The following is a 20,835-nucleotide window of genomic DNA, read 5'->3' as shown; positions in this document are numbered from 1 at the left end:
TTACTGTTTAACCCTGGGATAAATTTAATGTTCATAAGTAATCCTGTAACAATGTATAATGCACGTGGTTTTCTTCTGATTATTTATTTAATTATATGTACAGAAACCAATATTGCATAAGGAGCATCAAATGGGACTTTCACTCACTCTCTGCATCTCCCTGCACCCTACAGGAATGGCACGCCTCTTTTATAGGGTCCCTTTTGGAATAAAGGGAAATGCACTCTAATTAAACCTCTTCCTCTCCTTACCCCTTCACCTCTGGCCAGATTGTTAGTTACACGCTTATCTGCATGGTGGTCCACCTTTATCCAAAGGGCTGTGGTTTTTAATGCATCAGCTTTGCAAATTATCTATGACCCTATTCCTCACTGACTGGTATCTTAATAACACATTTGCTAATTGTTTCCAGTTTGCCAAAGTAGGGGCAAAGATGCTGCTGTGGGCCATTAAGAATTCAGCTGATGGGAATACCCAAAGGTGGTGAGATCTTGCCAGCTATGTGTGGGAAGGATAGAACTCCCTGGAAGAAGCTGATTCCTGTACTTGAATCCCATGGCTGAAAAGTGCTCTGGGGTTACTAGATAGGAGAAGAGGGGGCTGTCACAGGGATCAGTCCTTAGCTCCACTGATCATTTATTGGGGGATATCATTTAACCATGGGAAACACCACTGAGTCCCTCATAACTAACCTGGTAACTAGTGTAAAGACCACTCTTTGGGGGTATCTTAAAGTCTCTATACTGTGACCCCACTGAGATAGCTTAGGCAGACAGATGAGATTCACTTACTAACAAGGCCTAAATCCTCATGACTGAGGCATATCTGGGCTCTGAGTGTCAATACCCCAAAACAAGAAGCAACCAATGCTCCAACAAAATAAAGAAAAAAAACAAATAAAACTTAGACAAATCTAAACAATTAACATCTAGTAAGAACCAACTATTCACAGGAAGGTAGAATAAATTCCTTGTAAGTGGAGAAAATTTGCAGAAGCACATTGACATGCTGCAATTACAAACCATGGACAGTAAAAGGAAACTGTGAAGTGCACCAGGCAGGATGGGATGCATATACTACCCCAATGGGTACTGCTGAGGGAAAAAAAACCCTCTGTCTCGAGCACCCGAAGTGAAATAGACATGTGCAATGACTCAAAGAACAGCCATCATAATTATTTATAGGGTGTCCCAGTCTGAATTCTGTTTGCCCCATATTTAATAATCTATCTCTACCCCTTTTCTTCCATCTCTTGTTTTACTTCTCATATTATGATTGATTTGGGATTCTTAGAAATGTTTTCATTGAACTTTAATAGACTATCCTTCTTAATACAATTATGAGCCACCAATAAATCCTTTCCACAAATGCTTTGGAAAAAAGGGTACTTGACAACTAAATACATTTTTGTACATTTTTAAAAGATTGTATCAGTGTAACAGGACATCTGTTTTACCCAGTTTCATTACCAAAATGTTTTCTTTCAACTAAAGTAAGCAATGTCATGAAAAAATGCCTTGCATGTGGACACAATATAAAAATAAGAATGGGTGGATGTGGGTGTACAATGACTCCATCAAAGAATTAACCTGCTAATCCTCGCATCCATCTTTGCAAAATATTTTCCCAATGTTTCACGATGAGATTTACATTAAAAATTGTCATCAGTATCCAATTTAAATTTTATTGGAAACTGGATGGCTCACAAATGGAAAGAAACCCAACAAAACTTAAAGTGATACATTTGGATGAAAATCTTACAAATAAACTTGTAGCTCTGTTGGCCAAACAAACAATTGTTCAGCAGTGACACAATAGCTTGAACCACAAATTAGGTCAATTGCATAATTTAGTCATGCATTGCAATCTATGATGTAATTAGTCACTGAAGTATCTAAATGTATTACCTTAAATGGTATATGTTGATTTGTATGTAACATATCCAAGACATGAGATAGCTTACTACTTATCTCGTTTGCCAAAACAAGATAATCACTGACAAGTGCTTTAAATCATGACATTAAAAACATTAAATGGTTCAGAATTCTAGATGGTACACTTGGGATGCTGAATAGCAAGATGATTCTAGTAATCAACATTTAAAGGAATGCTCATTTCAATGGAAAACTTAAAGTCCTAAATTTTCTATACCAAACAGAAAAATTTGGCTTTCCAAGGGAAATGTTTTTCATTATGCTATTTTCTTTCATCATTCATGGATGAATTAAATATTCCCTTTGCTGAATAATAAAATTTGAACATTAGGTCAATAATCTGTAATGGATTGTCATTTTCCAATCACAGATGTAATTATACAGTTTACTGTATATCATTCAAGATTAAATTATTTGAATTTAGAAATCAAGCTTAAATAAAATTGAAGCTTCTATTCAAAAATTAAAGAAATCTATTTTGTGGAAATTAGAAAATTCTTACTACCTTAGGATATTTACTGGCAGAATAGAATGTCAAAATGCCCCTTATACCCATTTCAGCAGAGGTCAGGGGTGAAGGGAGTAGGAGAAATGTTTGATTAGGTTGCCAGGATTTTTCTAGACAGAGGAACCCTAAGGTTTCTGAGATAAAACGGGGGGGCGAGGGGGGGAGGGGAGAGGGAGAGGAAGAGGGGCAGGCTCAGCTGCTCTGGAGCCTTCCTTCCCCAACATCAACTACATGGAGATCGTTCTTGGGTGTGGAGGGGCAAAGGAGGAGAGGTTTTTCTGCCTATTCCTGTTGCCCATTGTCTAGGCTGAGGCAATGAGAAGGGGTTAACTGTCTCTCACTGAACATCCTTTTCTGTACATGAAACCATCAGGACATTCAGTGGCCATTTTGTTGCAAGTGCTGTCTTGCCCTATAAAAGAGATTCCCTTGATGTGTTTCACAGTTACTGTGTGTCTGACCAGTTGTCCTTTTTTGACCAGGATGGGATTTTTTCCCTTTGAGACAAAACAGGGAAGTTGTCTGTTGGATATTCCCCCTTGGATATACTGGAAGCCAAGTACAGATTAATAAAAACTAGAAATAGGCATTTAAAGTATGTACATTTATAAGTGGAATTCAGAAAATAACCAGTGGAGACTATTATTTCATAGGATACAGTGCAAAACAACAAATGTTCATTTTCATCATATGAATCAGATGCCTTTCCTTTTAGTGGTGCAGGCTCTATTGTTTCTGTGATGGGCTAGATCACAGAGGTTCTCTTGAGACTGTAAACCAGTGTGCTGATTGTAGCCAACTGGCACAGCCCCCTGCATTGGAGTGTGGCTAGCTGGACACAAACCCCTGTTCTTCCCCTCTTCTCCTGTATTTCTAGCTCTCTCAGCTACAGTTTGACTAGTTCCTATTAAGCAAATGCAGTTTAGGCAGTTCCTGTTAGCTGTGCAAATGTAGTTTAAGTAGCATCATAATAATCATAATGGTCCCTTCTGACCTTAAAGTCTATGAGTCTATGAGCATCCTATTATGTCAAAGCGATAATGCCAGACACCACATTGCTTAAATAGAATTAATTATATTCATGCTTATGAATATGTATGTGACCTATGGAATGAGTGAAGAAGTATGAATGAGAAACACCCAGTCATAAAGCAGTCCAACATCTGTAACCTTTTAAGGCAAGAAAGAACACTTTAAAGTGCATACATTAAACTGACAAGCGGCCAGGTGGAACTCTTCCCTCGGAAAGATGTAACAGCATGCTAAGCCTGGAAACAGAGCAGAAGTAGAGCCCTCCCGTGGATCTGACGGGATCTCCAGGGACCCTCATCGCTTTTGTGGCCGAATCTTAGGGGGGCTGTTGCCTGCTGAGGCCACCTACTTGCCCTATGAGATGTCCCACCATCTGTCCGGCTGGGCCAAATGCTCTGGTCTCCCATAGCAAAGGCATAGAGTTGGGGTAACAGCCCCCTGGCACAGCAACACAGATGCTGAAAACAGCTTAACTATGAGAAGGCTCAGCTACATGGACTTGTCAGCATCTAGATGTACAGCCCCAAATAGACAAATCCCTTTTATTGTCTATAAAAGTTCTTACGTTCACCCTTGTTCTCAATGAAAAAGGGATATGGACAGCTGTTGTGCCCCCTCACTAAGCCTACGTCTAGACTGCAAGCCTCTTTCAAAAGAGGCTTTTTCGAAAGATACTTTCGAAAAAGCTTCTTTCAAAAAAGAGCATGTAGACTGCAACCTCTTCTTTTGAAAAAGTGAGCTGCTTTTTCGAAAGAGAGCACCCAGGCAGTCTGGATGCTCTCTTTCGAAAAAGCCCTGTTTGCATTCAAGAATGCCTTTTTTCGAAAGAGCACTTTCGAAAAACGGTGTTCTTCCTCGTGAAATGAGGAGTACTGCCGTCGAAAGAAAAGCCGCGTTCTTTCGATTTAATTTCAAAAGAACACAGCTGTAGTCTGGATGCAGGTGAAGTTTTTTCGAAAAAAGGCTACTTTTTTCGGAAAAACCCTGCAGTCTAGACACAGCCTAAGTTACTTACTCTGGATTTGATAATAAACAAAGTGTTTTTAGTAAGTATAAAAAGTAGGAATAAAGTGATTGCACGTGAAAACAGATAGATCAAACTAAATTACTATGCAAAATAAAACAAAACATGCCAGCTAAGCTTAATATTCTAAGAAACCAGTTACATGCAATTTCTTACTCTAAACAAAGTTTTAAACATCTCTCATATATAAACTAGGCAGCCTCCTAGTTTGAGCCTAATGCCCCCCTGTTCAGTCTTAGTTGTTTCCAGCGGTCATCATGTTCATAGGAGGTGTCTTGGGGTCTCCCAACTGCCAACTCCCCTACTGTCTGCTTCCCTGCCTATAAATAGATTTTTTCTCAAGGTGGGAATCATTTATGTACAACTTCAACCCTTTAGCACCCCCATGGAAAAGTACCACATTCAAAATGGGTTCCATACTCAGGTGATTTGGCTATGTGTCTTGGTGGGACCAAACATGGTCCAGGCTAACTGGAAAAACTTAACCATTTACATAATGTTGTCTTGATCTGCAAGTACCAGTAATGACCTTCCCTACCACATCTTGATATATAAACAGATGTGTACTTCATATTTTTAACTTCACATACATGAACAATGAGAACATAAGAATATAAGAACGGCCATACTGGGTCAGACCAAAGGTCCATCTAGCCCAGTATCCTGTCTTCCAACAGTGGCCAATGCCAGATGCCCCAGAGGGAGAGAAGAGAAACAGATAATCATCAAGTGAGCCCTCTCCTGTCATCCATTTCCAACCCCTGACAAACAGAAGCTAGGGACACCACTCCTACCCATTCTGACTAATGATACGCGCAGACAAATAGAATATATATATATTCAGGGTATTACAAACTCTTGAATGATAGGTCACTTGCCCCATTTTGGATAAAGCATATTCAAGTTATGCATATTTATATTCAAAGGCATATTTCCATAAAAATATTGGGACATAGCATGTCCGTTCCTGCACTGATGTGTTGCTCTTTTAAGACTTCTGAAAGCATGATCCATACTTTCTCTTGCTCAGATTTTGGCAGTCACTTCAGATTCTTAAACCTTGGGTTGAGTGCAGTGTTCCCTCTAATTTCCATGAGTGGAATAAACTTTATTATGTGCACAAAGGCACGTGTGGATGTGCACCAGCAATAGAAACACAGGCTGCTGACTGCAGGTGCTCTACTAATCAGCTGGGCGGTATTTGAATTTCTCCTGGGTGGCTTCCCAAACACTCAACTTATAGGGAACTCTGGATGAGTGCTGAAGCTATCTTTAGAAATCTCACATTGGTGCCTTCTGTGTGTTTTGTCAAACCTGCAGTGAAGGTGTGCTTAAAATGAAAAAAAAAAAAAAATGTGCTGAGTCATCATAGATTATAATAACATTAAATATATGCATGTAAAACAGAGCTGGAGATATTAAATTCTCCAGGGAGCACAGCCACAAATTTAATTAATGCACTTTTTTAAACAAGTTTCATCAGCGTAGAAGCATAATCCTTTGGAATTGTGGCAGATGCATGAAGGGACATATGAATGCTTAAAATATATGGCATGTAAATACGAAATGCCAGCTACAAAAGTCCCATGCAAATGCCTATTCTCCCTTTCTGGTGACATTGTAAATAAGAATCGGTCATCATTTATGGGAGATAATGTAAAGAAATTTGTTTGTCTTACTGATTGGCTGAACAAGAAGTAGAACTAAGTGGACTTGAAGGCTGTAAAGCAGGGGTGGGGAACCGAAGGCCTTGGGGCTAAGTGCGCCCCCCATTTGCTTGGTTCCAGCCCCCAAGGCTTGGGGCTCTCCCCAGCATTGGGGAAGCCCACACTAGTGCTTCAGTCCCCCCACCATTTCCCCATGGAGCTGGAGTACATTCATGCTCTCATGTGTGAGTGGTCTGTGGGGAATGTGGGGAGTGTCTTTCTCTTTTTCAGTTGGGGGCCATGTCAATGAGGGGGTGGGCTTTTTGTTTTTTGGTTTTTTTTGCTTCTCACTTGTGTGCAGACCCCCAAATGATTTTTCTGTGGGTCGGCAGCTCCTAATACAAAAACAGATTCCCCACCTTTGCTCTAAAGATTTACATTCTTTTATTTTAGAGTGAAGTTATTTTTTGTACATAATTCTACATTTGTAAATTCAACTTTCATGATAAAAAGATTGCATGACAGTAAAATACTATTTTTTTACAGTGCAAATATTTCTAATAAAATAGTAATATAAAGTGAACACTGTTGTAATTGAAATCAATAATTTTGAAAATGTAGAAAAACATCCAAAATCCACTTTATATTTTAGAGAGTTTGCGTGTGTCTGTCCATCTGTCAGTCCATTTGTTAAAAAACTCCTCCTAAGTGATAGCAGCTAGGACCACCAAATTTGGTGTGCAGCTTCCTCTCGTCCTAACTTAAAGCAAGGTCAGGATCTGGTTGTGCCGGGAATATGGGATATGCATGGAATACGATTGTTTTGCATCAAATGGAAAGAGAGGGGAGGTGAGGTTCAACAAAGAAAAGTGCAGAGACCTGCACTTGGGACAGAAGAATCCCAAGCAGCATTATAGGCTGGAGACTGACTGGCTAAGCAGCAGTTCTGCAGAAAAGGACCTGGGGATTACAGTGGATGAGAAGCTGAATATGAGTCAACAGCGTATTGGGGTGCATTAGGAGGAGCAATCCCAGCAACTTCAGAGAAGTGATTATTCCCCTTTATTCAGCACTGGTGAGGTCACATCTGGAGTATTGTGTCCAGTTCTGGGCATGCCACTACAGAAAAGATGTGGACGCATTGAGTAGGGTCCAGCGGAAGGCAACCAAAATGATTAGGGGGCTGGAGCACATGACCTATGAGAAGAGGCTGAGGGATTTGGGCTTATTTAGCCTGCAGAAGAGAAGAGTGAGGGGGGGTTTGCTAGCAGCCTTCAACTTCCTGAAGGGAGGTTCCAAAGAGGATGGAGAGAGGCTGTTTTCAGTAGTGACAGATGGCAGAACAAGGAGCAATGGTCTCAAATTACAGTGGGGGAAGTATAGGTTGGATATTAGGAGAAACTATTTCACTAGGAGGGTGGTGAAGCACTGGAATGGGTTACCTAGGGAGGTGGTGGAATCTCCATCTCTAGAGGTTTTTAAATCCCGGCTTGAGAAAGCCCTGGCTGATGATTTAGTTGGGGTTGGTCCTGCCTTGGGCAGGGGGCTGGACTTGATGACCTCCTGAGGTTTCTTCCAGCCCTAGGATTCTATGACAGTTATTCTCATCAATGACTACAGGGGGCAGCAATCAGAGGGGACAGTTATACTCACAAAGGAGCATGGGCAGAGGGGGTAACAAGAGAGCAATAGCTGCTGGAAGAAAGGGCCCTGCTGCCTCACACTGCCCCCCCGGGAGTAGCTGCTTACCATGCTGCACTTCTATATTTACAATTACTATTTTTCTTTTGTATAGTTTGTATTGTAGCATACAACTGGCTTGTGTTACACATTGAAGAGTATCCTCTTACGGTGGGGAAAGTAAGAGAGTTTCAAGATAGACTGAATCTGAGAAGTTGAGATGAAGTGAGCAAATCCAGAATATTGGCTATTTAGCATAAGGCTACTTAACATTGCAGTGTAGTCAAGTAAATGCATGGTATTTTGGGAGAGGTGAAGCACCTCCTTCATTAAAGTTAAAATCAATACAGTTCAATTCACAATGCATCCCCATAACTGTATTTCAATCCTGATCAGTATTTCTTGTTCACCTAAGTTCTTTTTTTTAGGCTTTAAATGAATAACTTCAGTATATGTGGGTGAAATTCACCCCTGTGCAGTGAAATTCACCGCAAATTACATACACCATTGAAGCACTATTTTGATTACTTACAGTAGATTTAAATGATACATAGAGCTTTTTTTGGTCCTCTACACAGGTGTAAATTTTGCCAACTGATATGATACATTAATTGATAGGAGACCTGAAAGTATACATTAAAACAGAATTTGGCCCCCAGAAATAATGAGCTCCAAATAAAACTCAGTACAAAGACAACCCCAAAACAGGACTCAGGTAACAATGAGACAAATATCGTCTTGAAATTTTAATTTTTTTCAATGCGAATGTTGTAAGATTTTAGAAAAATTAAAAATACTGAAATGTATAAAAGTTTTACTGTTTTGTGGGCTAGTTTACTACAATATCCAATTTATGTTTGTATTAGAGTTAGTTCAGAAAGGATGGTAAAAATTCAGAATATTGTGTGTTGTTACTCAAAGCAGTTTTGGGTTTCTGAGCCTCAGGTTCATTTAGGTCAGGTGAAGCTTTTTACCTTCACAAAAGGAAATTAGATTAATTAATTGTAGTGGCAAAAGTTAGTAGAAAAGCGTAAGAGTTGTCAGATTTGAAGAAAGCTGTTTACTAGCCTTCTTAATCAGAAAAGCTGAACTACAGTTTACATTTAGGAAGTAAAATTATAGGCCTCTGTGGAAAAGATTTTCACCCCATTGAACTTACTGTCACTTTGAAATAACCAAAGACAATATAATATTTGTCATGGAACTTCTTACAGTATTTATATTCCTAATTCATAGGAAGGAAAGCCCATAAAAAGAGGAAAAATATAACATAAATGAATTAATTAAAATAGTAATTAATTGAGGCTTCATTTGTCTTGATTTCTACGGTAGTTGTTTTGAACTTTTATGTTTGTGAAGAACTTTAAAAATTTAAGGTACCAGAAAATGTTAAGAAATGTTATGAAACATTTGTTATGACAAATGTTACGAAAAAGGAAAGGAAAATAACCCACATGCCGTAGCATTCTTCACAGAAGCCAGTTAAACGAAATACTTCATCTATCAACAAACATCTATAATTTTTGTTTTATACCTCCCTATACTAAAAAACAAATAAAGAACAAACAGAGGATGTCTGCTTATTTATCTATTTATATTGTTTAAAATGTAAACAAAATTCCGTAAGTATTACTAATGGTAAGTTAAAGCCCTTTCTGACCCAGAGGCAAAAGATTTTTTTGCTTACATGACATTACAGAACACAATAAAGACGACTGCTCGACTCGTAAGTCACACATTGTTAATAAGGTATGGTTATTACATTAAATGTTTTTCAAAAGTATTGAGATTTTTTCATAGAAAAAATGTAAAGCGTTTTCCAGCCTGAAAGTATGTATACTGTACTGACTTGTCTATGAAATTAATGCTGCCAACTATGAATTAGTATACTTCTGCAATTATATCGTGTACTATCAAGTTTCCCAGTACCCTAATCTCTGGGTACTAACTAGTTAAATTCTGGAATTTTACTGGACATCAGTGGTCCCTATAAGCTGAGCACTTGTGCGGGCACTTAGAAGAGACTTAAATGCTATCTAGCTGATTAGCAGAATGCCTACAGATAGGTTTTTGTGTGTCTACTGGTGGTGCACATTCACACATGCCTTGGTGCACATAAACATTTATTCTGCACATGGTTGGAAAAAAGTAGAGGGAACATTGCTGGACATCCCAAAAGCCAAAGCCATACTATGCTGCAAGCTAAAATTAGCTATCTTGCTATTTTAATTAAATACATATAGTAACCCCATAGAGTAAACTTCTCATGATTGGAGACATCAAGATATTGTAAAGAACTATTAGATCATTCTATTCACACAATGCCCGGGCAAATTTGTTCTCTACAATATATTTTTAATGATTTTTCAGTATACTGTTAAATGTCTCAGGGAATGGAAGTTTTACCACCTTCATTGGAAAACCATCCCATAGTCTAACGAACCACACCCATTAAGTATGTTTTCTTCCTAAGAAGAATTCCCCTATAGTGTTCTCTTGTCAAAGACCCAGGAAAGGCTGAGACCTATTTGTTCTAGTCCAGAATACATTTTGAAAGAGTCTAAAGAAGTTGAAATATGTTTTAAAAGGTCTATTAATTTTTCAACTCCAAATGGAATCCTTGTACGTACACCCTCCAAAAGTTCCCCTGCTGATTTCACATACTACACATTTTTTTACAACTAAATTAACTCTTAATTTTGTATGAAAAATCTAACCCAAATAAAAACTGCTCTGCATTTTTGTCAAGGAATGTGGGTCTTATGAGGCATACAACAGGGACAGTCACTTAACCTAAGGGTTAGAACTGTGAATAACAAAATTCTTTTTCTATTATGCAGCAACATCTGGTTTGCGCAAGTGACAGTCAGATTTCTTAGTTTTCCAGTTCAGGTCAGAAACGTGGAAAATCATCATCTTTTCAACATCCATCGTCTCATAACACTTCCACTAGATAACTGTAGGCCTGGCCAATACATATGACGCTGACAGTAATAACAAATTTTTGAACAACGCAAAATAGTTTTTTCTGATTTGCTGACACACATTTTTAGAAATGAACTGAATTTTTTTTTGACATTTCAGCCCACTCTCCAAACTGAAAATCAATTATTTGCTCTGTTTTAGCCAGAACCTCCGGGCCAAATATCTCCCCCCTCATTCTGGGCTTGATATTCACTAAAAGACACTCTGAATTTAATTGGCTTCCTACTGTTTAGGTTTATGCCTGTCATTACTTCCATCCTTTTAGTGCCAGTCTTTTTTGGTACATCTACACAGCAGTGTGTACCTCAAAATAAGCTATGCAATTTGAGCTATGCAAATTGTGTAGCTTGTTTTGAAATTTGGCACTGTCTATACAACACTTATTTAGAAATAAATTGCTATTCCACTGATTTCCTTAATCCTCGTACAATGAGATTTAGAGGAAGTCAGAGTAAGAAGCCAGTTATTTTGAATTTATTTCAAAGTAACAGGCTTCTTGTGTAGACAGCACATAACTTTATTTTAGAATAGTCGACGTTATTCCAAAATAACTCTGCTGTGTAGATGTATCCTCAGTGATCTAAATCACTGGTTCTCAATTCTGACAATAAAAATTAATACATGGCCCCCTCAAATGGGACCAAAGCCTGAGCCCACACAAACCCCACTGTAACAGGGCAGGGGGCCAAAGCCAAAAGCCAAGGACTTCAGCCTGGGTGGGGGACCTGCAACCTGAGCCCTGCCGCCCAGTGCTGATGCTGAAACTTAAGCTCTGCCACACAGGGCTGAAATCATTGGGTTTAAGGTCTGACTCCAGGAAGTCATCTCTGGAACACCCATTAACATGGGACTCCAACCCACAGTTTGATCTAAATAAATGTAAACATATATAAGAAAACACTAATCAACATAAATTAACACCAGTAAAAACTTACTCTGTAGAATGCAGTTGTCAGGGGCAGTAATGCTGCAGCAATGTTGTATTCTTCTAAAGTTGAACAGTCCTTCAAGAAAAACATACATAGAAAATAAGCAAATTCACGAAGACTAGGTGAGGGCATGAATCTCATTTATACATAATAGATGGCTCTTTCCCTTTTTACTGGAGGTGGAGCAGGGAATTATCAGACTATTCTTTTACAATTATATAACTTTTGATCAATCTACTGAGCAGTAAGTAATTATTTTCACTTAATTTGAAGCTTTTTTGTTAGATGCCCCTTTCTGCTTTGTTCTAATAGTGAGACCATCACCAGCAGTTACAGGGTGAGCCAATTCTGCTCCATATATCATCAACAAGAATGTGTCCTGAGAGATGCGTAGTCCACACATCCTTTTCTTAGAGACAGAATATCATTCTTGTTACACACCCCAGAGTGATAACAAGGCCATTAACTGATCGGAAGCAAAGTTGCTAGGTTAATGCCAATGCTAAGTCCATAGCATAGTAGCATTAAGTTTCAACCACAACAGAAGTCTGGGGTTAGGGTTAGTATCTGAAAGCACACAGAAAAGCATGTCTATGAACTTTTAGCTTCAACTTAGCTTTATACATTTTACATACTACAAATACAATATACAAATGAATACGTACACGTAACACTATAATCCAGAATTTATCCAAGGAAATAAACAAATTGATTGTTCGTACTCACTTTTATGGAATGAAAGTATGAGTCTCTAGACAGGAGGTTATTAGTAGTCCATTGTAATTTAAGTATTTTTCACATGGCTGATGAAATGTTATTTCAAGAAACTGCTAACTGAGATAGCATTTAGTTAACATGCTGGGACTTACACCTATTATAGTATATACAAAATAATTCCACTAGCTTCAGTGGAGTTATACTTCATATACATCAGCATGAGAGATAAAAATAAGCCCTATCATATTTAAATCTATGACATTCAATTAACTATTATGACATGTCTACTGATAAATAGGTATATTTACAGTTACTTTTTTTTCTGTATAATTTGTTTTTGGTAATTTTTCAAGATGAACTTCTGCATATTCACATTTTTCAATGCCTTAATCTTACAAGTGGTCAAATATAGAGGTTTGTGAAGACAAAAATTTAAATTCTGAATTCTGAATAGATAAAATTAGAAATGAAGCTTCAAGGACACTTTGAGAGAAGCTTAAAACTACGGCAAAAATATCTCGTAGTATAAACAGTTAAAAACATAAGACAAGGGAATGTTGTAAAGGCCAAGACTATGACAGGGTTCTAAAAAAGAGCTAGATAAGTTTATGGAGCATCAATCCATCAATGGCTATTAGCCAGGATGGGCAGGGATGGTATTCCTAGCTTTCTGTTTGCCAGAACCTGGAAATAGACAAAGAGGATGGATTACCTGTTCTTTCTCCAGCCATAATTTTATAGACCTCTACCATATCCTCCATTAGTCTCTTTTCCAAACTGAAAAGTTCTATTCTTATTAATCTCCTTATACGGAATCTGTTTCACGCCTCTAATAATTTTTGTTGCCCTTTTCTGATTTCAAATGCATCTTTTTTGAGAAAGGATGACCACATCTGCAGTTCTGCATGCAGTACTCAAGATGTGGGCATAGCATGGATTTACATAAAGGCAATGTTATATTTTCTGTCTTAGTTGTTTCTGGTGGAGAAGAAATTCAAAACCTTTTGTTTTGTAATGGAGTTTGGATTTATTTCTTTTGTTACTACTAAGTTGTGGCAAAAGATGAAGACAATCCATCTGGATTGCATAGTGTTTTAATGAATGAACTACGTATATGATAAGGGAACATCATCTATCACATGATAGGATCTTAGAACATGAATGAAACTACTGCAACGGATGGGGTGAAGGTGGGAAAAAGGGTTTTTAGAACTATCAGATCTAACTCTCTTTATTTACACATGGAGTACAAAGTGTAAGAGACTTCTTTATGAGATTAAGGTGATCAGAATTTGTTTCACTTTCCAAAACCTCTTAACTTTCAGTAGAAATTTATTATGGAATAGCAGTATCACCAAAGTTCTGCTCAATAGATTAAAAAAGGCAGTCAATTCTACTATATACTTTTGCACATGAAATGGCCACAAAACACTTAATGAATAGAACCTTCTGGTACAGAATATGATACCAAGTCTTATCCTTCACTATTCTTATGCCTGTGAATTGAAAAGGTCGGTAATCCTATTTTGTATAATATACAAAATACAATTACGTTATATTTAAACTCTTTATGTGAAACCATATAAGGGGATCTATTGAAGTGAATGGCAAAATTCACACTGACTTCATGTGAGCAAGACTCTGGACCAAGGAATTCTCTTTCATAAGCTATGTTTTAAGCTATACAAAAATTAACTTTAACCTATATGAAATTATCACCTCCTTGATCTTTCCAAAAGCTCTGAAATGGCCTATTGTTTGGAAAAAACCCCACTAACTGTATATAGCCTGAGAATGCTTAATTGAACAGTCATTCATGTCAATATGTCATTCATGTCTTTAAGGATAAAGCTAAAGATCTCATGCCAAAATAAATCAACCAATGAGTGGATTGAAGAAAATAATGATCTTGTTACGGAAATAATTAAAAAAAAAAAAACCCCTAGAATTGATAGGAAGTGCAAGGTATTTAAAAAAAAAAAACTATTTAAGACTTTAAAAATCATTAAGTGAAAACACAATGTGAAAGCAGTCCAGGACACCCACCCAAGTACAATTTATCTCTGAAAGGCCCCTCTTTCTTTTATTTTAAATGAACTGGATATTTTTCATTAGTCCTTGCTACCAAGGCTGAAGAAACATGATAATGCAATATTTCTACAAGATAATGAATAGCATAAACATAACTTCCATTAGCACTATTTTTCTCAAACTCCTGTTTCATATTGACCTTCACTGTTGAGTACTTTCAATCCAACCCAAAGGCTTCAGATCTACGTATTCTTTATTAATCTCTGAAAAATTGCCTGAATCCAAAATTATTTTAGCTATTCCTCTTACAAAATTTTTATTTATGCCTTCATTCTGATAACACTCCCTACCAATTTTTTTCTCTCAAACTTTTTGCAATTTAATCTATACTACTAAACGTAGAATTTTAACTCTATCTGACCCCACAACAAGAAAAGCGTTTTCATCCCCAACAATCCCATTAACTTCATTGTGACTGCTCATGTGAATTGTTATGCAAAATAAATTGCATAACAAAATATCTGAAACATACACATGCCAAAAGAAGACCACTGGACACTCTTACAGTACATTATCTCACAGTTCTTCACATAAAAAGTGCCACTTAATCCCAATTTACTCAATTAGTGTTAAGAAGCACAGGACAGGGTCCAAAGTGATAAAACCAAAAAACTAATATCAAGCAGTTTTTTCTATTAGTTTAAAAAGTCCATGTAATTGTAATACTTTTTTCAAAGCAAATTCTTCTGTGCTCTGTTCTCAGTTCAGGTAGCCCAGCTCTCCTGAGTAGCATACTATTGCGTGTACTATTGTGCATGACAAAAAAGTGACAAAAGATTTAAGAGAGATTTTAAAGGAGGTGTATAAATGGATTCACACTTTTATGCTTACATTTCTGCTGTTACCCAGTTGTGCTTCTAAATGGACTCTTAGGGTACATCTAGACTGCGGCATTATTTCGGGATACTGGAAGTATTCCGAAATAGCAACACTGCATCTTTAAATGCATCAGGAAATAGCAGATGTGCTATTCCGGCGTCCCTGTAACCCTCATTCCACAAGGTCCAAGGGATTTGTTGGAATAGTGCCTTAGTTTGAAACCTGATGTTGTCTACATAGCACCAAATTAAACTCTTACAACCTAGAATCAGAATAAGCTAGCACAAATTGCCTAGCTTATTCCGACAGAAGGGTGCTGTCTAGACCCTCTCTGAATGTGAATGTTGCAACTGTCCTTGGAAACACATGTGTGTAAATATGTGCATTCTGCACGTGCACCACATACCAATGGAAAAGGTGATCATTAAAGTGCTGAAAAAGTGATGCTGAAAACAATGATGGATACTCTGATGCTTTGCATTATTGTGGTATGTGCCTGAGAACTAGGGTGACCAGGCATCATGTTTTTCAAGGAAGAGTCCTGTATTTAAGCCCTCCTGCTAGTGTTCCAACTTTTTCTTAAAAAGGGCAAATTGTCCCATATTTTCTGCCTCCCCCCATCAACATTAGCCAGTCCCGCTACTAGTGGGAAACCTGCTTACCAGACATCACCCCACCAGTGGTGAGGTTGTGGTCCAATAGCTGATGATGGGGATGGGTGTGCAAAGCTCGTGGCAGGGTAAAGCTGCAGCATGGGGGGGTTGGCCGCTGAGTGCTTGCTCTGGAATGGGAAGGGACAAGCTATTTCCTGCCATGGGGGTGGAGGATTAGGTGGAGGAGTGGGGGGAAAGGATGAGCTCTGCAAAGACATGTGCTTGGTTATCTCGACCTCCACCCCCATGGCTGGAAGCAGCTCCCATCCCTTATCTCTCACACAGTGTCAGAAGGCTGCTTCTGGACATGTTCCAGTGTGAACCCTGGCAGAAATCTGGGGGAGGCGTGTGACCACAGGTGCCTCCTTCGGCATTGTTTTGACACAGTTTATTCCAGGGCCCAGCCAGGCATGGAGGGCAGAGACCAGTGGGCAGGTTGGTCATTCCCATGTGAGAGAGGGGTATGAGTGTGTGTTTGTCACCTCTGCCCATGTGTGTAGGAGGGGAGCGGAGGGGTGTTTGGCATCTTCCCCAAATGAACTCTCAAGCTTTAAAGGTAAATAAAAAGCCTCCAGCTGTGTAGTATTTCTTTTTAAGGGGAGCTCAGTTAAGTTTAGGTTAATTTGAAGGTTTGTACTGCATAGTTCGGATTGACTGCTGTTGCACTCACTTGAATATGAGTAATTTTGCCAAGCAACCCATATTCAGCATAGGGAAACATGGTCACTCTACACAGTGTGCTCAATAGTTTGTAATATTATACTCTAATTCCACTCTTCCAGTATCTAGACATAATGGAGTACAGAAGGGGAAATCTTGCTTGCCTTTCATTCTCAAACTACGTTATTTGATATTCTATCATTGTCCACACATATAACTTTATCAGTAAGTTTTGTGGTTTTATACATATTTACGATATGGTAAGTATGTACAACACTTCGCATTTTTAACTTAAGTTCATGAGTCTACATTTAAAGTGAAATTGTATGTTTAAAATTCTCAATTATTATTGAAGAAATACTTATTTTGATTTTGTATATTTTGTGGATGTGTCTAGATGCAAAATGATCTATGCTGATTATTTTAAATAGTCCATTTAATCTTTCGGTTCAAGTTATTTTGCTGGAGTATTGGCTTTTACCCAAAATATACACAAAAGTATCTGTCTAAAACTGAACAATCTTAGAATCCTATCTACAGAACATTCAGTATTCCAAGAGCTAACATAGGTATGAAATTATATATACAGGCAGTCCCCGGGTTACGTACAAGATAGGGACTGTAGGTTTGTTCTTAAGTTGAATTTGTATGTAAGTCGGAACTGGTACATATTGTAGGGGAAACTCTAGCCAAACATTTCTCCAGAACTCACTTTTATTCTCCCACACCTCACTTCCCTCAGTCCTTTATTCTCAAGTTGAGGTGTCTGCTGAGAAAAGCCGCTCCGCGTCTCCCTGGTCTGCTGGGGGGGGGGGGGTGGGATGCTAGCTTCACGTCTCCTTGGTCTGCTGGGGGGAAGCAGCTAGTGCGGGGTTGCCTCACCCCGTTTGTAAGTAGGGATCCGATGTAAGTCGGATCCATGTAACCCGGGGACTGCCTGTATATCCATTCATAGCACAAACAACATATGGTGCTTTATTTTTGAATTTTTACTTGAAAATATGCAATCTCCACATTTGGTATGTCAGCAGTACATTCTCCACATCCAATGTAGTGGTATAGTCAGTATATATTTCCTTGTCCAGCACGTGATAGAAGCATTAGACACTAACAAGTAAAACAATCCCCTTCCAGAACAAATATCTCCCCAAGATGCTTTCCTAACAGTGCAGATACAAGTACAATAAAATCCATTAACTATTCACATGCTTTGAGCTCACTAAACTGCCACAATTAATGGAGATAAGTGGAAATTTTAGACACTCTTAGTTACTGACATTCAGATACTGTATATGCCACATAACTACTAATATTGTATGAAATGAATTCAGACTATCAGCAAAATATCTCCATGTGGTTTACCAGTGATAAAATATATAAAATGTTACCGATAATAGAATATAGCCCGTACACTATATAAGGGGCAAACATTCCAGATGAGATGTTGCAAAGTAATCAAATTTGCTTTCTTAATTACCATAACATGAAGATGAGTGAAACGGGTGAATCAAGAGTTATTCCTAGCACATCGTCTTCTTATAAATAATGGCAATGGATAATAAAATACCAGTTCATATAAAAACCTGGGTTGATTCCATGCCCAGTCCAGTAAGGACCAAAAGTGCACTTTGTGGACCAGAAATTTCTGAAGCTGTATCTTGGCAGGGGGCTAGATTAGACAATATTGGGTCCTTTCTAACCCAATAATTCTACAAAACAAACTGTAAATTCAATGGCAGCATAAAGCAGAGTTGGCCCCTCTGCTGCTGGCCTTAGCGCTCTCCTAGTGGTGGCCCCCCACACCCAGGCTCTCCTCCCTACCACCAGAAACCCTCACGCCCAGGTTTCCCTCTGGGCCGCCAGACCCCTGCTCCCAGCTACCAGTTCCTGCTCCCCTCTCAGCTGCTCACTCCACTCCCAGCCCAGGCTCCATGCCACCGAACTCCTGGCTGCCAGTCCAGCACCACTCCCAGACTCAGTCAGCCTCTCTTGCCACTAGTCTGGTTCCACTCCCGGCCCCAGCTGGGCTACTGGCCACTGGGCCCCTTGACACCAGCCCAGCTATACTCCTCGGCCCCTGCTCAGAGTTGGCCTAGCTCTGCTCCCGGATGCTAGCCCCGCTGCTGCTTGGTCCCATGCTCCCAGCTGCCAGGCCCCCTACCCCTGGCTGCCAGTACTCTCCCTTCCCCCCACTGCTGGTCCCCTGCTCCCGGCTGCTAGCCCTGTTGCTGCTGGCCCCCTGCTACCAGCTGCTATCCTCCCTCACCCACTCTGCTGCTGACTCCCTGCTCCCAGACCCCCTGCTCTCAGCTGCTCTCAGGATCTCAATGTGTAGTAAATATATTTATTAACACTATCTGTTTCATAGACTTTGTAGTGGGAAACTGGAGGTTTTGGCAGCTTGCTGCAGATAACTGGGGTTTCTGAATCTGGAAGAAGGAAGGAGATAGTTTTAGCTATTGGAACACAGTGGACATTTTATATTTTTGGAGATGGGACTTGGAGGCATCTCTTCTTTCCCTCGCCTTATAGCCAGAGTCAGAGTTGACCTGCATTTTTTGGGAAGCTGCAACTGCAACTTCCCCACTTCAACAACCATTGACAACAACCTGTTATGCTAATTCTGTTCCCAGTGGAGAACAGCTAATGAACAACCACATGAAATAAAGAGTTCTTGCTTGTGCTCAGGGGAAATATTCTCTGATTTTAAAAAATCCCACAAGCCTATGAATAATCTTACTGATTTCAACACCATTTCTCATATCCTTAAGTGCTTTCCAGAACTGGAGACATGGTAAGCAACAGTAAAATTTTAGAGATGTCAGTTCCCTTTGTAACAAAATTTAGGAGGGCTATCTTCCACTGATACTATTCCTGTCTTTTTAAAAGTCACTGTTTCTATGAAGTTTGTCATTATCCACCCAGCAATAAAAAGTGTGGTGTTTTTAATAAAATAGGAACATCTAAATCACATCGAGATTTTCTATCACTGAAGGCAACTTGAGTCGTACATAAATGTAAGCTGTACCTACCTCAGGGTATGTCTACACTACCACCCTAGTTTGAACTAGGGTGGTTAATGTAGGCAACCGGAGTTGCAAATGAAGCCCGGGATTTGAATTTCCCGGGCTTCATTTGCATATAGCCGGGCGCCGCCATTTTTAAATGTCCGCTAGTTCGGACTCCGTGCCCGCGGCTACACGCGGCACGAACTAGGTAGTTCGGATTAGGCTTCCTATTCCGCACTACCGGTACACCTCGTTCCACGAGGAGTAACGGTAGTTCAGAATAGGAAGCCTAATCCGAACTACCTAGTTCGTGCCGTGTGTTGCCGCGGGCATAGAGTCCGAACTAGCGGACATTTAAAAATGGCGGCGCCCGGCAATATGCAAATGAAGCCCGGGAAATTCAAATCCCGGGCTTCATTTGCAACTCCGGTTGCCTACATTAACCACCCTAGTTCGAACTAGGGTGGTAGTGTAGACATACCCTCAGATTGTAAGCTCTTTGAACAGGAACTGTATTTTCTACATGCTGTAGAGAGCTGGGACAATTTTGCTTAAAGTTCTGAAGCAGTTTAAATAAATGCATTTAGCTACAATCTATTGTACATTGTTATATAATAAACATAACATTTATAAATATGTCATAATAACAAGTTACATGGCAGTTGTATAGTGTGACAAAGCTCCAACCTACTTTTGAGGGGTTCTGTGCTTCCAAGTGAATTACACTTGCCTTTCGGACTCACTATGACCCTCGCCCCACTGCTCCCCTCTCTAGAAGTAGCAGTCAGTCTACTGAGCCATTTTTATCATAGACCAGCAAGGGGGATGGTGGGAGAATGCCCAAAGTTTCTATTGCCCCTTTGGGCTTAGTAGGAGCAGTTCAGCCTCCTTTTCCCAATGATTGTCTCTGAAATGAATTAGGGGCTGGAGGGAACCTGGGCCCACCCTCTAATCCACTTTCCAGCCCATGGAATCTAATGCAGCTCATTCAATTCGCGGGGCTTGTGCGCCCCATCCCCCCCACCACCTCAATCAGTTTTACCATCCCTGTAGCTTATTGTGTTTGTACTTCTCAGTCCACTGGTAATATTTCCTCCCCTCTAGCTCCTCGGTGTTCCCTGACTCAGAAAGGGGGATCTTAAGTAGGTG

The 20,835-nt window shown here is 39.4% G+C and overlaps 1 protein-coding gene across 11 annotated transcripts in view; it reads right to left on the bottom strand.

Annotated features, from left to right (window-relative positions):
- Positions 1-20,835, bottom strand: part of SBF2 (SET binding factor 2) — a 639,223-nt gene that overhangs the window by 192,296 nt on the left and 426,092 nt on the right. For all 11 annotated transcript variants that reach the window (XM_006129312.5, XM_006129315.5, XM_025187865.3 and 8 more), the window contains one exon: positions 11,745-11,813. In XM_006129312.5, the coding sequence (XP_006129374.2) occupies positions 11,745-11,813 (69 nt within the window). The remainder of the gene's footprint in view (positions 1-11,744; positions 11,814-20,835) is intronic.

This window comes from Pelodiscus sinensis, chromosome 5, assembly GCF_052426305.1.
Source record: "Pelodiscus sinensis isolate ZL-2025 chromosome 5, ASM5242630v1, whole genome shotgun sequence".
In the NCBI taxonomy this organism is placed as follows: Eukaryota; Metazoa; Chordata; order Testudines; family Trionychidae; genus Pelodiscus; species Pelodiscus sinensis.
This window is presented reverse-complemented; position numbering and strand designations above follow the sequence as displayed.